This window comes from Ascaphus truei, chromosome 9 (assembly GCF_040206685.1).
Source record: "Ascaphus truei isolate aAscTru1 chromosome 9, aAscTru1.hap1, whole genome shotgun sequence".
NCBI lineage: Eukaryota > Metazoa > Chordata > Amphibia > Anura > Ascaphidae > Ascaphus > Ascaphus truei.
In genome coordinates, this window is record NC_134491.1 from 19,389,541 (window position 1) to 19,410,411 (window position 20,871).

Sequence of the window (20,871 nt, forward strand, 5' to 3'; positions counted from 1 at the left end):
TATCCCCTCTCTTCAAATCTTGATATTATGGAAAAAGAAATTATGTTGAAAAAACAAACAAAGTTTGAGAGAGATAAGCAGGACTATATTCGCAATCAAGTATATGTGTGGCAAAGAACAGCACCCACAAAAAGATTCAACTCATCCACACCCAAAAAGAATTATTCAGACAAACAACAAAAATCAATACTTAAAAAGAATATTTCTTTTTCTCAAACAACTAGTGGGGAATCAGATTTCTCAGATAGTGATGCAATCTCTCATACAACGACTCAACATAGAGATCAATACAATCCCAGACCCCAGAGGGAAACCAGAGGGGAACCCACAAGTTCAGGTCACTTCACACAGGACAGTGATAGCAGAAACAAAGAATATCAATCAAAAACATATTTTGGGTCTTCAAAAAACAGGGAACGCACAAACACACGCGAAGAGGAAGGAAAAGAAAACAAGAAAAATCCCTCAAAGAGGAAAAAGAACTCTTAATTGAACATACAGGAGTTATCAACTTAACTGACATTCCACTTTCCCAAGCAGAACTCTCAGTCCTGGATAAGGGGTTGAAATTTGCACCCACATCCAAATGTAAATTGTTTGATGTCATTATTGACCTGAATAAATATGTCCGTAAGTTAACCCTTAAACGCTTCTTTGGTGGACGGGACGCGGCAGATGAGGATGGTGAAGAGACTGAACCTGTGAACGACACTGAGACAAGGGATGATTCACCCTTTGCCCAGGATAGTTTCACAGAGTCACCTCTAGATCCTAATCCCACTCCCTCTCCCCTGACATTCAGAGAACTATGCTGTATACAGGATATGAATACCCTAATACATGATAATGAGATGACTAACACCATTGATCTTTCAAATGTTTTAGGAAGACAACAATCAGGTTTAAAGAAAAAATCTACTTTTTATCCTAAACATCTCAAGGGCCCCTGCCTTACAACATTCGAGAAACTTGTTGAGAGGGACCTGACCCTCCTCTCTAGGGGATATACCTTTGAACTTTCTCCCTTACAGAGCAGGGTCAATAATCTCAGCAAAGATGAGAGAGATGCCCTACAAAACTTAAAAACAAATAAAAATATTATTGTGAAAGGTGCAGACAAGGGGGGAGCCATTGTAGTACAGAGTAGGATACAATATAAAAAAGAAGCAATCAGACAGTTATCTGATACATCTTCTTACACTGTGCTACGAGGCGACCCAACGCCCATGTTTCTAAAGCAACTAAAAACACTCTTAGAAGAGGGTTCCCTTTTGGGGGTCCTAGATCAAAAAGAGTGTGATTTTCTCTTCGAGACATATCCCATCATTCCCATCTTCCACCATCTCCCAAAGATCCACAAAACTTTGGACTCCCCTCCAGGGAGGCCAATAGTTTCTAGTATTGGATCTTTGGGAGATGGTGTCTCTAGATATGTGGACAAATATTTGCAGAATTTTGTTCAAACTTTACCGTCACATATCAGAGACAGTGGTGACCTTCTTGATAAATTATCATATGTAAAATGGAAAACAGGTTGCATCTGGGTTTCCTTAGATGTAACCTCGTTGTACACTGTCATAAATCATCAACATGGTATGGCAGCTGTCAAAACTTATTTTGAGCACTCCACCTTTTCACTGACACAGAGCACGTTTATTTTAGATTGTATAGATTTTTTACTCACTCACAATTATTTTTTGTTCGATGATACTTTTTATCTCCAAACACGTGGAACCGCAATGGGTACCAGCTTTGCTCCCTCATATGCCAACCTATTTTTAGGCTGGTGGGAGTCGGTCTACGTGTTTGGAGATAACAACCCTTATCGACACTGTATCACGTTTTACAGACGGTTCATAGATGATTTAATATTTATTTGGGAAGGAGGGGAAGAATCACTTTTATCATTCATTAATCACCTTAATCACAATGAGTTAAATTTAAAATTCACCCACACTTTTGATTATCATCACTTACATTATCTGGATTTATTTTTATTCATTGATATGGATGGGAAAATCAATTCAAATGTATATAGAAAAACAAACTCCCGGAACACATATCTAAGATTTGACAGCTGCCATCCAAAACCCCTCCTAAATTCAATTCCAAAAGGACAACTAATACGTCTAAAGCGAATATGTTCAAAAAATGAAGATTTCATAATTCAAGCAAATGACTTATTAAAAAGATTTGAAGAGAGGGGATATCCTAGTCTAAACCTCAGAAGGTCCCTAGAGGAGGTGAGTAACATGAATAGGGATGATCTCTTGAATAAAGAAAGAAATCGATTAACCCGTCAAAACAAATGGGAAACAAACAATCCAGTTTTTATCACACAACATAACATTCAAGTAAATAACATTAAAGACATTGTGAAGAAACACTGGAATGTTTTGTCTGCAGATCCGTTATTAAACGAAGTTTATAGAGAAGGCCCTCGCTTTGTTTTCAGAAAAGCCAAAACAATAGCTAACCATATCTCAAGAAGCCTCTTTTCATCCTCATGTTCTAACACAAAGGAATATCTTCCTAAAGGATGTTTTAAATGTCTTAAGTGCATATCTTGTGCTTATATGATGCAGTCACACAACTTTGTATCCTTTAATACAGGACAGTCATACCCCATCAAGTCATTCATAAACTGTAATGCCACATTTATAGTCTATTTATTGGACTGTGGATGTGGCAAACAGTACGTAGGACGTACCACACGAGCATTAAAAATCAGGATGAGGGAGCACATAAGACTAATCAAAAAAGGAGATCTGACACACCCTGTATCTCTACATTTTACAAACTGCAAACATGGAGACATTTCCAAACTTAAATATAGAGGAATTGAACATATTGAGAAACCCTATAGGGGAGGCAATAGGCTGGACTTACTGGACAAAAGGGAACTCTTCTGGATTTTTACCCTAAACACGAGAATTCCGTTTGGGTTAAATTCAGAGTGGGATCTAAATCCCTTTCTAAAATAAATTGTCAATTATTGTTATTTTTCATTACACGGTAACTTTTGTAATCCCTTGTTAAAAGTGAATTTATTGTCATAATCAATTTTCATAACAAGGCACCCTTTGTAGTGTTATTACATTTAGTCCAAGAAAACCACTGTGTAATCAATATCAATTATCATCTTACCCAATACTAAAATAATTATACATAGTATAAAAGAAAATAAAATTATGTGCAAACAAACAAAGTATTGGTTTATAATATATAACACCACGGTTCAAACATCCGGCGATTCTAAACATGTATGGATCACAAAAACTCTTTGTATATGTGACTTTATTTCATAATTAAAAGATTAGGCAGATATGGGCATAACAGATCAAAATAATATTTTGTAAATAATTATAAATTATAATTCTGGGTTATATGTATGCCTGCACTGTCTTTTGTTCTATGCTTGTGTTTAAACTGAAATTATTCATAAAAGTCACATAGAGGCATTCCAAGAAAGAGAAAATACATCACTAACTACCAAGGATTGTGTTAATACTTTTGTAGTTGTTTTTATAAGGTTTTCCTTAGATACACACTTCGTGGAGAACGGAGAGTGTATACTGTTAATAATTAAAATGTTCAATAAAGTTGTTTTAAGTTTTTTTAATAGTGTTCGTTAGGAGATAGAAATAAAGTTGTTGTTGTGGTTCAAAGACGCGCTGACGTCACCACTCTACCCAGCGCGACGGCGCGACTCATGGGGCGTCATGGCAACATGGCGCGCTCCTGGTGACGCTACTGAGCGACGGGTTAGTGGCGAGGAAAGGCGGGAAAATGAACCTATATCAGGTAAGGGGATTTGCCAGAGGGTATGCACCTTGAGAAAGAGCGCAAGCTCGAAACGCGTTGGTGGGGGCCCCAGGGCTCATTTTTTGTGTACTATGCTCTAATCCATTAAACCTTTTTATTGGGAACACAACTCTCTAGCAGTTTTTTCCGGTAGTGCTCCACCTCTCCTCACAAACCTCTGAATATCCTGGAGAACAGGCAGCACACGTCCATGGAAGAAAAGACCCACAAAAGACCCATCTAACAGTGAGTGATTTGCTCCTTTTACACCACAGATATCCTATTCAATGTATGAGACTGGACACAAGCAAGTGTGAGTATTCATCAAGCAAGGGATGTTGCTCTTCCAGCTTATTGATGCAATGGAAGTGGTGTGATGCTCTAAAGGGTTATTAATCGTGGGACACTTCAAGGATTTGGAATTATGTTTTCATACACATTATCCAGCAAATGGTCAGGTCTGTGCTAGAGCACTACACAGCGTTGTTTACTCTTACATGTCTTATGTAGCCTTGGATGTCTTTGCAGAACATGTTATAATGTACAGGGGAAAACTGCTGACACCGCCCACTTGTTTTATTTTTAGACTTCCATAAGTAACCACTGTAAACTGAATTTATATTTTGGGAGATAAAAATAAAAAAGATGGTGCAAGACGGTAAATCGGCCTGGCATAACGGGTAAGCCATTTAAAATACATTTAGTGCAGAGTAAATTAGTACTTCAGTATTAGGTGATTTTTATTTGGACTAATAATAGATTCGATAATAGATATTATAAGACAAGCTTTTGAGATTTCTCCTCCCTTCCTCGGGTCAACAAGGTATTGCCTAAAACTGAAGTACTTCTTTATTCTGCGCTATTGCAACTGGACTAACACGGCTATTTCTACTGAATTCAAAATACATTTAAAAACAAAGTACCATTTTGTTTGTCATCAAGTGACGTTCATCAGGATAAGGATTATATACCAAATTATATGAAGATCTTTGTGGCAGAGTAATCCTTTTTGTAAGACCCCCTTTCTCTGCCTGTCCTTCTCCCTTTCTGTCTTCAGGAGGGTAAAGCTCCTGCAGTGTGATGGGGGCACCTCCGTCCCCTTTTGCTTCCCCTGCTAACGCTCACTGCTCAGCAGACATGGCTAACATTGGGTTCTCTTTTGTATCGGATAACATTGGCTTGTCTGTAAGAAAGTTAATAGCAGGAGTGTGAGATATTAATGACCAGAGAAACAAATTGGGATATAAGGTCAATATCCTTAAGTGCAGCAGGCATACACCAGCTGGCCTCATTTGCATAACTCCAAAATATCAATTTTCAGACTCGCTCAAATATTCTCGTTCACGTACCTATCTCTTCATTACTTCTACATTTGTAGTTCCTTGCTAACCCCAGTGAAGTGGCTACAATGTGTAATGATTGGATCATTAATCATTTTAACCTTATGTCAAAGGTATTTGGAGCCAAATCTTTTCAGAAGACACTGGTCTGTGTATAGTAAACAAAGAAACACTAATAACAAATTACTTTTCCGTAATACAACCTTTTGCATTCTCTTAACTTCTCATTCCTAAGAGGAAATTTTATTTTGTCCCAGAAAGATTGTAATTTTTTTTGCAAATGTACAAGCTGTTAGACATGCTTGTAGACAAGTGGTTTCCAACCTTTTTATTTAGTTACGTTTTGTTTACTAACCCTATGTGAAATTTTGAAGATCCCCCAACCCTATCGAACAGCGCGTCTGACATCAGAAGCGTTGTCAATTCTTCTGCATTTGATACAATTTTGAAAATTACCTGAAAAATGACAGGAAACCCTTTAGGGGAGGCCCGGGGAACCCCAGGGTTACTATTGAAGCCTGGTTGAAAAACACGGATGTAGAGACTGGTTATTGGTCCAAGAAGTTGTTGAATAAATGTACAGTTTCTCCTCATAGTGCTTATTCTGAAGCAACCCACTGCATGTTCTAGTTCAGGGGTGGTCAACTCCAGCCCTCAACGGCCACCAACAGGTCAGTCATTGACCGAGCCACCTGTGCAGAAGCAGGAATATCTTTAAACCCTGCCCGTTGGTTGAGGACTGGAGTTTGCCACTCCGGTTCTAGTTCATGGAAGAAAAGATCAATGTTTAGGTCAATTATCCCCTCAAATCAAGGAGATGCGGGGTCTTAAAGAATGCCTGTGTCTCCTTTATCATTTTGTGGGGAACAACTGTTCCACAACAATTTGAATCCAAGAAATGCAGAGTGCACCCCCATGAAATACAATATACAGTGAGTTCCTCCCCCGCGTATATATCCCAATATTGTTTTATATAATGTATTCAGGTGGCAACATATTTAACTCAATCCTCTGTCCTATCTTTAAACAGTATCTTCCTGTGGTTGAACATCTACATTTCAGCATTCGATAGTCTTGATTTTAAATGTTGTTGGACAACAGAGTCCTACATTATATTAATTTAGCAGTAATGATCTCCGAAATGCCTGACATTCATGTAGGCCTGCATGTGAATAATGGTTGCACCCACTCCCTTTAATATGTCCCGCAGTGAAAGTATAAACAAAACAAACCTCCTGCCATTTTTTGATGCATATTCACATTCCTCTTGGCACGTGAAATTCAGATGAGTATATTCAGAACACATTGTATTTGTATCAAAGTACAAATGATCTTGTAAGAAAAATGATGTACATGTAAAGCAATGTTAGAGCGATTTGAGAGGAACTATTGCTATATTGGGGTGTACTGTATATATCAAGGGAGACACACAGTTAGATTTGTGCCAAGTAATATTGAGCATGTGCCAGTTTGATGTAAATTGTTACCAACTTATAGCAGCAATACTACATCCCCCTCCCTTTTTTCTTTTGTTATTTGTATATGTGACGCATGTGACTATAATTCTACATGCTTATCTAAGCTGGCAATCGTTTGATGCTCCTGTTTATAAATGTGTAAACCTCCTGATTGTGTGCCTAACGATATGGCTGCCTTCTAACTTTGTGCTGCAGTCTGTGAAATGCTGTAGCTGCTATGTAACATATTACGAAGTGTAACATTGTTACAGCTTTCAAAGTAATAGACAGTCTGCTGTTTGGAACACAACTGGTCTGTTTGTGATACTTTGTTGCCAAAAGGCAACAAAGCGTGTCGCTCATCCACCGCAGCGCTGGAAGGATCACAGGTACAAAAGTGTGTTGGTAAGACAGCTGTTAATCACCACTACATTGTGGGACACTACTTCCCGTTCTGGGCCCGGGGTTATTAGTTTAAAAAAAAATTTAAATCGCCCCTAATGTTACACTCCCAGGGAGCCCTGGCATGGACAGGGTGTTTATCACTCAATTGTACAATTCTTGTATAACATTTTTAAAGGTTTCAGTAGTGTTTATAGACTGAAAACACAAGGGAGGTATTAGCAGCTTTGACATTACAAGGTGTGGTGGTCACTTTGTATAAAACACAGATTTCTACTTTCTTATACGTCGTAAATTTAACTGCGCACATGCTTATTACAGAAAGCTGCATGTAAATCACGACTCGCCGCAACTTGTATGTGCTTGTATTTTATTGTACCATTTGTTCTGTTGGTCAGTAGCGTGTTTATGCCATTAAACCTTTTATTACTAAAGTCTATAAAAGCGTGCTTACATTAAACATGTAAATGACATTTGTAATAAACAATACATCAGGATTCACATGCTAATTCAGTATGACTTCACTTTCTTGACATTTCATTGTAAGAATGGCTTCCTTTGTATGGAAGATTCCGGCTCGGACTCAGTCTGTTTTAAGTAGATCTGCTCTGAATGTGCTATATTTTGTGAAACTTTTTAGGCAGCAGACGTTCTGCGCTGTCATTTTTCAATGATTCATTACAGTTTTTGGAGACCAATCTTTAGCAAACCTTATGTTCTACATACTGTATGTGCGTGAAAGTCTGAACAAATACTTGTTTTGCCTTTAGCCTTTGTGTTTCAAAGATCAATTTGCATAGACATCATAGACGCGATGAAATGTGAATTGGCAGCAAATTTATTGAGTTGCATCTAATTATGGCAGAAATAACAGGGTGTTCATTTATCTTGGACAGCTGGCTTTTATGTTGGGTAGTCAAAGAAGCTTTGTGTTTTTTATTGCATTTTTTCCCGCTGTCTCTGCCCCCACGTGACGTCACCGTCTTCCTTTTTGACCTAGCCTTGTACTTTTCATCTAGTCCTTTAATACAATGAGCTGTACGTAGGGTAATGGCGTGTCTTTATGCTGCAACCCATAGGCAGCTGTGAGTTTTCTAAGCAGCGACGGCTGATAGAGCGATAGGGATGGTCTGTTCTGCATTGTGTGTTCAGAAAGCTGTCACCCATCTCTGGCTTCAGGGAACAAGAGTGCTGCCTGCTTGCAACTACAAAGTGAGTGAGCGCGTGGAGCATGCAGGCATCCCAGCGGTGGCAGAGCATATGTTTGAATGAATGTGTTTGGGGTTTGCAAGGACGGCCGCTTGGCTGTTTCTGGGTACCAGCGAGTGTTTGTTTATATTTGCAGGTTTTATATGAGCAAGCTGTCCCAGAGCAGGTGATGGTCATAAAACATGAGATGTCAAACCAGTATAATGAGATGGGCTGAGTTAGGGAATACAGGCACAATGCAAAGTTTTGAAGTGAACACTGTGGTTGACTGTTACTGTATATTGAATGAGCATCTAGTGCAGGGGAGTAGCCAACTCCAGTCCTCGAGCTACCAACTGGTCGGGTTTTCAGGATGAGCCACCTGTGCTGAAGCAGGGCTATCCTGAACCTGACCTGTTGGTAGCTGTTGAGGACTGGAGTTGGCCACCCCTGATCTAGTGAGCTATAGAACTATAGTGCTCCCTTAGTGTCCATATGTCAAGTACAGAGGGCGGCATCTATATTTACACACTTTGGGATTAGTGTTTTAAATGCGGCACATTGGAAATGAGTAGGTAAATCTTTTGTGGAACAAGCGAGCTTAAGTTTCCATGTTTCTTTTCCCCCCAAGGACTTGAATCTCCGCAGAGGTATTTGAGTGAGATATTGTTAAAGCTATGAACAGGTGAAAAGAAACGTACGGAGCCCATAACTTGCCATTTTATAGCCTTGCTGCTCATTTCAGAAGGCTTTTGCAAAGATTGTTATGGGTTATTTTCTGTCTTTGTCCATCTATTTATTTTAACGCTGGTCCAATAACTTGCACCCAACATGTTAGGATGTTAAGAGATGGGATCAGTTGGTAAATACATTTATTATGCCATCACTTGAGTATTGGTGAAGGTGTAACAGTAGGACTTATAACGGCACGGAAAAGCTATAATATTGAATCCATGCCGGCTGTCCGTTTAACGACTGAAAATTAGCACTCTGCTTGTGGCCTTTTTTCATAGCCATCTGTCTATTTCACATTGGGAGATTCCTTGTTTTCTTACTAAAAACGACCAAGTATTTTCAGTTATCTGTTGGTGAGGTTTTTTTTAAAGTTTAGAAGACCGTACACTGACTAGGTCTTACCGTATTAATGATTTAGAGGTCAAAGGGTAAAGGAAGGGAGATTAAGACTTGCCATAAGCATCTTTATGTATGTTGGTGATAAGGAGATGTCTTCAAAGAATGTTCTCTTCAGAGGTCATCAGACATTGGTCATTTGAATGGGCCCTGGTTTTCAGAGCAGTCATTCGACTTAGATGGACAAACCAATGCGAGATTGTGCACATTGCACATTGAAAAAGATTTGAAGAGGTCTTAGCAACTCTTTGTATGTTATATCTCGTTGGGGGAGAGGGCAATAGTTCCCATGGCCGCACTGTTGGAGAGCACGTGGCAAAAGGGGTAGCTGATCCTAGGAACAAAGTGAACTAATGGCAGTTGCATGTCTAACAAATTGTAGGTAACTTGGTCCTCCTTTCTTTGAAGACGTGTGTACATGGGAGACTCGGTTGCCTATTCTCATTCACCCCAGCCGTTCCGAGCTGCATGATGTCCATGCATACTTCAGTCTTATCAGAGAAACCTTTATCCTCAGTTTTATCTAATAAGACCATTTGTAGTGTGATGTCACCAAGTGGGAGGAGGTTAGCAGCCATGTTCACTTTAGTCTTTGGTTCAGTTTTCAGGAATAATAAAGTTTACAAATCATTGAGTGAAGTGAAAGCAAACGTTCTGTTGTACAGTATGCTGAAAAAAATCTTTGAAGAACAAAAAATATACTTGCCTGGTGCATGCAGGTTTTGCAGTGAATACCATTTCGGTAGACCCCCGTTGATCGTCGGGAGACCCCGTTGATCGTCGGGAGACCCCGTTGATCGTCGGGTTAATATAATTACATAAAAATGTTAACATGTAAAAAAAAAATTACTAATCTAGTTTCATCTGTTTTCCCCCCCCTCTCTCAAACACTTTCCCTTTGCCAGAAGTGGAAGATCTGTTGTCGTCGCTTAAAGATATCCAACACACCTTGGTAGACTCTCAGAGCCAAGAAGACCTCCATTTACTTCTGCAGCTGGTACAAAACGTAGACTTTCAGAATGCCTTCAAGGTGCATAATGCTGTGGCTGTTCACATGAACAAAACCAGCCCCCCGTACCCGCTTCATCCTAATGCACAGGAGTTAACGCAAGAGGTATGTGAGGTGCTCAGCTCTGCACATACAGCGTTTAATTATGTCAGTCGTTTTCTATTTAAATATGCTGGTGCTTGGGGGGCCATGCCAACTCCAGTCCTCAACCTGACCTGCAGGAGGTCCTTTTCAGGATATCCCTGCTTCAGCACAGGTGGCTGTGCTGAAGCAGGGATATCCTGAAAACCTTACCTGTTGGTGGCCCTTTAGGACTGGAGTTGCCCACCCCTGCACTAGTGTGTTACAGAACAATGCACACTCTGGTTTTTGCAGACTTGGTCTTTGTCTGTTACAATGGAGTAAAAGCACTCGACCTTATTACTCCTCTACCTGTTATCTCACAATTAAATGCTTTTTTAATAACTTGTAAAATAACCGTACACACACACTTCACTAGAGGTTAGTTGTGGATCGTTGCTAATTGAGCGCAAAATGAAATGGTGGTTTTATAATGGAAGTGGAGATTTGATATGGGCTAATATTTCCAAAGCCTTTTTAAAAAGGTAAAAAAAAGGGCTTGAAAAGTAGATTATCCCCCCCATTTCAGAAGGGTTTTTAGTGGCCTCCCCTCTGAACACTGGTGGGAAAGCCAGTGCAGAATTCGCTATACAAAATCATCATTGTTTTGCAATCCTGTTCTACACAAAAGGTCAGATTGCATTTACGCAGCGGGTGCGATAAAGCCCTATGTCGAGATAATACTAGAACATCTACGTATAAATTGCTCTGTTTCAAGTTCTCTTCTAGTAATTGGGGCCAAAATAAACAAATGTTTTGCGGGACCGTTGGTTTCTTAAGGATAAGACCGTGGGATGTGTGGTCCGTGGCTACATAACCGCGGAGCATAAAATACTAGTGTATATGTAAAAGTAGACCTCATAAAGGTTTAACAGAGATTTTAGCAGCACTCCTCCTGTGTTTTATAGAAGTATACACGCGCACAATAATACAAAAGTTATGTTCTTGGACTGCGTGTCCCACACGAAGTAGGAAAGTGTTACGGGTTTCAATTGCCATGGTCTTAACGCTTTCACTGCCAGAGGGTTAAGATATGCAGGTGTATTCTAAACCTAAAATCAGGAAAGGTAGCGCTAAAATTCAAAAGTGCTAATTAATGTGCTATATTAGGTGTAGAGTGGCGGCTGCCTGTGATATAACACTGACCCCCAGGTCAGAGAAACAACATGTGAAGTGGAATATTATATCTATGGCGCCTCGCACATAACCCCAAAGTAAAAAAGGATATATACAACCCGGATCAGGTGCTGGATCATGTGTAGGGATGTGCTCCAAAACGAAGAGGATTCGCATATAAATAAAGACAAAATAGGAACATATAGCGTAATATTGTTAAACAATTGCCACTGAATCAAAATAAATAAAAACAAAAAACATAACTAAAACATAACTAAAACAAGGTTAAAACAAAGAGCTGAGAGAAAACAGGTAAAATAAAACATTTAATATTATAAACAATAATAGGACATAACCATAGTTAAACAGAAATTAGGTCTGCTAGTAATGCTGCTGAAGCTGAAGTGACCGCTTACCAGACTGGGGATCGCGTGAGGCCTCCAGCACTTTACTTACCTAGATTCAGACGCTCTGTGACGCGTCAACGCCGCGGATCACTTGACGTAGCTGTAAGGTAGGGAGAGGGGGCGCGGGCATCGCAGCGGGGAAGACGGGGGCGCAGCAGAAAAGTTAGCGCTCCCCTGCTTTAATCCATAGACTAAGTTGTGTTCGCGCGGGGGTTTAATGTTTGTGTTTATGAATATTTTTTGTCATTTGCTTTTCTTCCCTGTTAGGTACAACAGATTTTAAAGTTAAGTCACCAGAAAGACGGCCACGAGCTCAATGCTTTGCTGAGCACACCACACATTCAGGTAAAACCTTCTTGCTAAATGGTGGCATTTTCCCCTTTCTCCTAGATTTTGATCCTTCCGCTTCAAAATGTAACTGCAGACCTTGGTGTTAGTCTGCGCTTATAGTGCCAGCGACGGCGCCGTCACGGCAAAACAAATGCATTGTCGCCATCGCATGCGCTTATAGTGCACGCGATGGAGCGACAGTGCTACCAGAAATCTGGTAGTCACTGATATTTGATTTTTTTCGGAGACGGTCTCCCCTTGCGGCCAATCAGGAGCTTCTCCGTGCCTCTTCCCTCCCCTTTTATGACGTCATCCAGTGGCGGCGCCTAAACTTCCAAGTACAACTTGTCGCAATGGCGACGGGTGACATCATCGGTCGCGTCGCCAGCTGTATAAGCGCAGCCTTAGAGTGCTTACAAACAGCAGCAAAAGGATTTTACCATTGTAAAAAGATGAGACCTTTAGCATTGCTGCCTTAAAGCAGTAATTCTACTGTCCCGTTTTCTCCTTATTTGTATATGTAAAGCGCGTGACAATGTATAATTCTACGTTCTTAACTAAACTGGCAATCGGTTGGTGCTCTTGTTATAAATCTGTAAAAATCTTTATTGTGTGCCTAGCATAATGGCCGCCTTTCCGTTTCGAGCAATCCTTCACTCAGTGTAACTCGGCAGTTACAATGTATCCTTATATTACTAAGGTAGTATTAGCTATTGTTACAGTTTGCAGCTCAAACTGCTGGGAACATTGGCAACAAATTATCACAAACAAGTGTTGCAAATATTTTGCACTGCTGGGAGGAGGTGTGCTAAATCCAGCTATAGAAATCACAGGATGCTTTAAAAGTAATTAAAAGTGACATGAAGTTGAAAAAAATAAATATATTTATATTATGTCACTATTATCTAATACTACAGAAATTAATATATATTTATGTTTTTGCTGCTTTAATTAGACTGTTCCTGTATTTCTTTGCAATGTGTTCCCGAGGGTTACACACATTCCCTGTGATTCTTTGTTACATTGTCTCCAACATTGTTCTCTAAAGTTCCAGTCGGCTTCTTGCCATGGCTGTTACATTGCTGTCCTTATCTGGGTTTCATGGGACTTCCCGCACAATCGCTGCCGGCATATTTCCAAAGGGTGCCCCCTCCCTCTGCACAGCAGGTCTGCATGTCTCACGTTCCGGATGCAGGGGTCTCACTTCTGTATCCAACTACAGCTCAACCTCGTTATAGTGCGATCCGCTATAACGCGAATCCGCTTATAACGCGGTCTGAGCATGGCTCCTAAATTTAAAACCTCCATTTTGCCGTGCAAGGACCTTACCGGCATCTCTCCTCACTTCATAGAAGCCCACGTGCTCTCCACTCTGCAGCTGCCCACGTGCTCTCCTCTCTGCAGCCGTCCATTTATTTTTAGGGCATGTCTTGTCACACCCAGCCTATGGCGTAGAGGTAAGAGGTAAGGCATTGGTATCAGTACCAGTGGAAGGTCCTGAGTTCATTCCCTGCATGTGTCTTATACAAAATGTACTAATGTTCAGTTTGTGTATGTGTCCGTTAGTCAATAAAGCATTTAATTGAATGTTTAAAAAAAAATGACTGCACACAACAGAGAGGTGAGCACGTGGGCTCCTATGAAGTGAGGAGAGAGATCTAGATACCGGTAAGGTCCTCACGCGGCAAAATGGAGGTTTTAAAAAAAAAAAGACTGCCTGTCAAATTTTAACGCGATCCCGGTTATAACGCGGTCTAGGGGCTGTGGACCCCAAGGACCGCGTTATAACGGGGTTCAGCTGTACCTCTATTTTTTTAACGTGCACTCAGTCCCTCTTAGAACTTAAATCTGTAAATGTATAAAATTCTAAATGTGGTGCGATGAGATTTTGAAGGGGACAATCTCTGTGTGTGCTAATGGCAGTCACATGTTTAGGGGTCACATCTGGGTGTGCTAATGGCAGTCACATGTTTAGGGGTCACATCTGGGTGTGCTAATGGCAGTCACATGTTTAGGGGTCACATCTGGGTGTGCTAATGGCAGTCACATGTTTAGGGGTCACATCTGGGTGTGCTAATAGCAGTCACATGTTTAGGGGTCACATCTGGGGGAAGTTTTTAATTTTTTCCCCAAATCTGACACTAGTATCTATTGTTTTTTTTTTGTTTTGTTTTTTTATAATGTTTGTAAACCTAGTTTGTTGACACTTGAGGGTTCCATTTTCTGTTTGTTTTGATTGACACGTCCCTATTTCGAGACCCTTAATATAAATGCCGCTTGTAAATTTCCAATCAAATTAAAGCAGCCAAATATTTGCTACTAGCCTGGTTAGATTGGTTTAGGCTAACCCGATTGTACTGTTAAGTATTTTACAAAAGGTTGTTTTCTTGCTGTCTGAGTGAGATTGAGATTGCACCTTTAACAGCATCAGTTATTACTGCTTAGGTGTAGTAAAATTGATGTCATAATTCAAACACTGACCTCATAGTAACACAGGAGGGAGCGGGAGTAGGAGGGTATGATACCTTTCATTGGATCAACAAGTAGTTGATCTGTTACAAGCTTTCCAACCTCTCGGGGTGGGTTACCCGATGAAGGACCCTGCGAGGTTGGAAAGCCTGTAACCTAACTTGTTGGTCCACTAAAATGTATCATACCCCCTCCTCCCTCCTTTGTTACTACATGGAAGAAAGGACCAACACCACCCACCCTTCTTTTACTGACCTCATACAGAGTACCATTCTCTAGCTAATGTTTTCTCACTTGTTTCCCCTATGAATTAGGCACTTTTTTTGGCTCATGACAAAGTAGCAGAGCAAGAGATGATGCTGGAGCCAGCGACGGAGGAACAAGTGTATGAGAATTTTGGCCATTATGGAGGCGAAACTGTTAAAATTGTTAGAATAGAGAAATCGAGGGATATTCCGTTGGTAAGTAAGTTGTACTCTCGGAGGCGTGTAAAGTGGAAACGAAAATATTGAAGGATTTTGCAGCGCATTGCTTAGCCGTCCTGGCAGTGGATGAGTTCATCGGGATATCATTGACATCATTTGTTGGGGGGTTTTACACTTCCATGTTTTCTGGTTTATAATGGATGCTTTATGTTAACGATCTGTTATGTGCATCCTACACTTGTAAATCTAATTTAAGAAGGTTACACCTTATCCTTTAACGGAAACTTATTATAAAATCCTAAACTTGCCTCCAAACTATGAACGGTATTGGTCAGCAAAATGCCTCCTGCGAGGACAAGTAAACGCTTGATATATGATGCAGCAATTTGGGCGAGATTGCTAAAACTTTGCTGCCTGAATACACTAGTCCTTCATTAAAATCTCTGCCCATAAAAGACCCCTAAACCACTTCTTCTCCGCACGATGGAATTACGGGGCACGTCCTCCTGCTTTCAGCAGAATATTATTGTCTGGGTAGAGCTACGTTTTTTCAGCTTTCATTGCTTCTAAGTAATCAGATCTGTGCTGAAATTCTTCCATGGATTCACTGGAGTAAGTTCTATTTTGTCTCTAAGCATTTGGTACTTCTAAAACGTGTTTGTACCTGGTCTGCACATTAATGGGGGTTTATCATTGTTGCATTATCCTTGGTTGATCTGCAGACGTTCTTCTCCGCTCTCCCTTGTTCCACCACTCCAGGGAGAAAGTCTTTGGAAAGGCAGAGCTAGCTTGTAAAGTACTCGAATCTTCATGTCGTCTTTAAAGTATTTCGATTAGTGTTTTTGTACCCACCATAACTTATATAATGTGTGGTTGAAACCTATCCCAGCTTCAAATTGCGAAGCCAGTATAACCAACCTCACACTGATGAGACCCAAAAGGTCAAAAGCGGTCTGTGAGTGGGGTTACTGGCTCTGCACTGCTTTAACCCAGGCTGTGCTGAAAAGCTGTGTAATACGGCAGGCATAAACTCAGAGGGGTCCATGTTGAAATGGATTTGAAGCAAAAGGTGACTGTTCATTTGCATGTTATTTCCCAGAATCCCTAGCTTCAGTGGAAGCATTGTATGCTCGGAGATACTGGGGGAAAGCAGGGTTGCTGACCTGTCTGTGACATGTGAATGTGCTCACAAGTGATATTTTTATTTGCTATTTGTATCAACAAATTCCACAACTCACAGTATAATGTCAGATAAAATAATATAGCAAACCAAAAATCTTTCATTAATAGGCAGTGGTGCAATTAGTGAAGTCTCCCAAAGAGCTTACACTCTAATAAGAGGGAGTGCTGAAACACAAGTTATGCTGGAGGGGTGAGAAATTGGGGGTGGGCGTTATGGTGGAGATTGGCGTCGGAATCATGTTAAAAATTAGAAATGTCCCGCGCGCCTATATATTTGGCAACAATAGCTGGGAGTTAAATCGCTCATGTACCCCTGGCTGCCAACACGTCAAACAAATAAAACCATCAAATAAATGCAAAAATAGACTTTAAAATTCTAATATAAAAGTAGACATTCTTGTCCTGTTCCGCTAAACTCTAATAAGGGAGCTCGATCCGGCGTTAACGCAATCGTCGTGGTTTCTCTGATCCAGGGAGCCACGGTGCGCAACGAACACGACTCCGTCATCATCAGCCGCATAGTGAAAGGAGGCGCCGCGGAGAAGAGTGGGCTGTTGCACGAAGGCGATGAAGTCCTGGAAATAAACGGCATGGAAATTCGTGGGAAGGATGTCAATGAGGTTTTTGAGTTGCTGGTAAGATGTATTCACTTTCCTTATCTGAAGGGGGATGGGGCTCCCTTTCCAATTCTTCCCCGGCAGAGCGACACGTAGACGTCATTTTACAGTCACGCTTGAATGGGGGGGCATAAGAGTGTTCTACTTGGTAGGGGCAGTGTTATTTTGTTACCTGAAGGGGGTTTCCTTTCTCTGGATGGGGTATATTAGAAAAGGCATGCAAACTGAACTCTGATATTGCTGGAGCTGTTTATTTATTTCCCAATGTAATTTGTCGACCCTTGACAACTCTACTCTAGCACTTTTGGGATTGATTCCTGATACCACAAGGCTTGGGATGTCAATTTCTCCGGGCATTGCAAGTGTTTGCATTTTTCACATGGACACACACAGATATCACCCCTGTGTGTACGAGTCCTTGTTGATTTGCTCTGTAGCGACCCTCTATATTAATTATACTGATCTCCATAAATACTTGCGAAGATTTGAGGTCTCATTTAGCCTGAGCAATGTAACTGCAAAGCTGCTATTTCCGTATGTCGGCTAAGACTTTGAATATAAAAAGAAAAATCTCTTGAAATATTCCTGGTCATTTACGCTGCAGCTGAATATTTTGTGACCTCTGTTTTTTAGATGATTTTAAGCCTCAAAGTGCTTCTCTATGGGATGTTCTGTGATGGTCCCTTTTTGTTTATGATTTGAATGTTTATTTGGAACATGCACTCGCCTGCTTTAGGAGACGTGGTTGTCTGGGCGGGCTCAGGTCCCGCACCCCCACTGTTGGGCACAGAAAAAAAAGTCTACAAGAAGTAATAACTTTATTTCATATAGCGCTTAATGGGACTCGAAGCGCTTCCCAATTACAGTATAGTGCGCGGTGCGCAGCACAGAGGATAGTTAGAGGAGCTTACAATCTGTTTTTGGTGCCTGAGGCACAGGGAGATAAAGTGACTTGCCCAAGGTCACAAGGAGCCAACACCAGGAATTGATCCAGGTTCCCCTGCTTCAAACTGTGTCAGTTATCAGAGTCCGTGTCTTCACTCACTGAGACGCTCCTTCAGTTTAATCTAAATCCAATAGTAATACAAAAACAGCATCATCAGAATAAAGGGAATTGACCCCAAATTCCTACAGCAGATGGCATAGCAACGCCGGCCCTTTCCTCGGGCGTGAAGCCAGGGCCCTGAAACGCCAGCGTTATGCCATTTGCTGTAGGAATTTTGGCAATTCTCTTTTCTCTGATGCTGTCTTTGTGTTGCTGGATTTGGATTAAATTAATCACTTTTGCATAAATGTACGTATTAATTGTACTTTGTGTCAGTCCAACACACTACTTGTATGTTTTTTGGGCGGGTTTTGTACGATTTGTTTATTTTGCTGTGAATTGACCTTGCTACGAATGATGGGAGAGCCCAGGCTTATTCATATTCGAAGTGGCATAAATACAGCTGCAAGGGCTCGATATCCTTTTACAGCACAGTGAGAGCCCCATATCGCGGTTACTGAACCTGGCCAGAAAATGGGCTGTAAGTGCAACTTGCATGCTGATCGAATGAGATATGGGATGGCCAACTCCAGTCCTCAAGGGCCACCTGCATGTCAGGTTTTCAGGATATCCCTGCTTCAGCACAGGTGGCTGAGCCACTGATTGAGCCACTGATTTAGCCACCTGTGCTGAAGAAGGGACTGATTGTGCCACCTGTTGTGAAACAGGGATATTCTGAAAACCTGACCTGTTGATGGCCCTTGAGGACTGGAGTTGGCCACCCCTGAATTACATTAACCTAACGGGCAGAAATGTTTTAAGTTGCTATTTTTGTGATCTTGATTTTGCTCTGTCTTCCCCAGGCTGATATGCACGGCACTCTGTCATTTGTGCTAATTCCCAGTCAACAAGCGAAGCCGCCACCTACCAAGGAAACCGTGGTAAGAAACGTGGGCCCTTATTCTCTGAGCTACAATGGCTGGTATCACACTTGAATAGAAGTTTATGCCGTATTGGTAAAACCCCGGCCTCACGGCCTGGAAATTCCCCGGTTTTTATTAAATACGGCGTGTAGATCTACAAAAGTTTCGGGGGGTGTGGGGGGAGAAACGTGTGTGATTTTCAGCACAAATTTACCATTTATTTCTATGTTGGAAATGGCGACCACCAAAGACATTTATATTTCCTTGAACAGTGAAATATATAATATAATCAGAGGTCAAATAGTCTGAGGACCTAGTCCCGGGGCCCTCACGCCGACATAATAAGGAAGACTTAGTTCCGTGGTGGTGCTTCTATACCCCTTGGCTACCTCCTCTTTCTCTCTCTCCCACCCCTTGGCTGCCCCCTCTTCTCCCTCGCCCCCATGCACCCCTTGGCTGCCCCCTCTCTTCTCTCACCCTCCCCCCCATGCTGCTATTGGGGGTGTTCTAAGTAGATAGAAAAGGCAACCGCACAAGTCAAAAATGAGTTTGCCGGAAATATTTCATGTATATTTGAAAAAAGACACATTATAGGGGAACAGAAAGTCCCTGTAGTGCGCTCGATCGTGTCGTTGCTATTATAATATGACCAGTGGTCAGTGTCTGACCAAAAGCAGTGGCACGGTGACTGGCTTTATCAAATTCTAACCTAGTTAATCATTGGGACATTAGTTGGGCCTTATTTTGTATAAAACTTTATAATATTTATTGTCAACACGGACACGGGAGTCTTTAAAATATGCCGTTTATTTCTTTACATCGCATGTGAAACTCAAAGCTTGGAAATAATAACGTTCAGGCACTAACTCTGGATTTGTATTTAGAAAAGCAGTAATACCCCGTACCCTCGGCGGTCCTCGCACTGCGGCCACTGCATATAACACTATAGTCAAATCACAGTTGTACTGTCGCTAACAGAACCTGTGCAGCTGAATTTGGGAGCTTGGGTTGTTTCACCTTGTCCATAGTGTGTCTAATATATTAAGCTTGCAATCTTTGTTCGCGCTAATGGATAATTGCTCCTGGTCTTTCTCCGTTTGTATCATGTATCTTTATTTCTTCCAAGGTACATGTCAAAGCGCATTTTGATTACGACCCTTCCGATGACCCTTACGTCCCTTGCCGAGAGCTGGGCCTCTCTTTTCAAAAGGGAGATATACTCCATGTGATTAGCCAAGATGACCCCAACTGGTGGCAGGCGTATCGAGACGGGGATGAAGACAATCAACCTCTGGCCGGACTTGTGCCAGGTACTGTATTGCAATTCTAAGAGTGCAGTCCTTCCTAGCACCCAGGGGGGCAAGGTGTAGTTTCTCCTAGCACCCCGGGGTGGGCATGGCTTTGGGAGGAGGGGGCGTAAGAGTGCAGACCCTCCTAGCACCAAAGTGGTATGAAGATAGAAATAACGTTTTCTTCCCCACTAATGGTCCACTAGTCATGTTGGGTCAGTTTACAGTTTCCTCTCCCACCAGCTTTTTTTTGGATGTCCCAGAATTTTAATGTTTATACAATTCTCACTTTGTTCTTTTCGTTGTCTCTTAATTTACTTATTTAAGCATTATGGCTGACGTCCGTAGGATCTAACAAGTCGGCTTAATCTGCGAGTGACTATAATTAGCCGATGGCAGATGGCAGGCTGCTATTTCGTGGCCTGGATGTGTTAAGTGGGTTAAATCTTGGTGATTTAAAAAAAAAGTGTTTTAAATAAGTGGGAATTTATTAGATAGTATTTTATTTTCCTTTTTGACTTTGCAAATTCATTCCTTTTTAGTCCTTTTGTTGTTTTTATCTTCCCATAGGAAAAAGTTTTCAGCAGCAGCGAGAAGCCATGAAGCAAACAATCGAGGAGGATAAGGAGCCCGAGAAATCCGGTCAGACACAGCCCGTTCTTTCCACTCTTTCGTTG

General features: G+C 41.3%; 1 protein-coding gene across 1 annotated transcript in view; it reads left to right on the plus strand.

Annotated features, from left to right (window-relative positions):
- PALS1 (protein associated with LIN7 1, MAGUK p55 family member) overlaps window positions 1-20,871 on the plus strand; it is a 67,097-nt gene that overhangs the window by 35,243 nt on the left and 10,983 nt on the right. Inside the window, exons 3-9 of the mRNA XM_075613571.1 lie at window positions 10,228-10,436; window positions 12,242-12,319; window positions 15,088-15,234; window positions 16,854-17,015; window positions 18,846-18,923; window positions 20,032-20,215; window positions 20,765-20,836. Of these exons, the coding sequence (XP_075469686.1) occupies window positions 10,228-10,436; window positions 12,242-12,319; window positions 15,088-15,234; window positions 16,854-17,015; window positions 18,846-18,923; window positions 20,032-20,215; window positions 20,765-20,836 (930 nt within the window). The remainder of the gene's footprint in view (window positions 1-10,227; window positions 10,437-12,241; window positions 12,320-15,087; window positions 15,235-16,853; window positions 17,016-18,845; window positions 18,924-20,031; window positions 20,216-20,764; window positions 20,837-20,871) is intronic.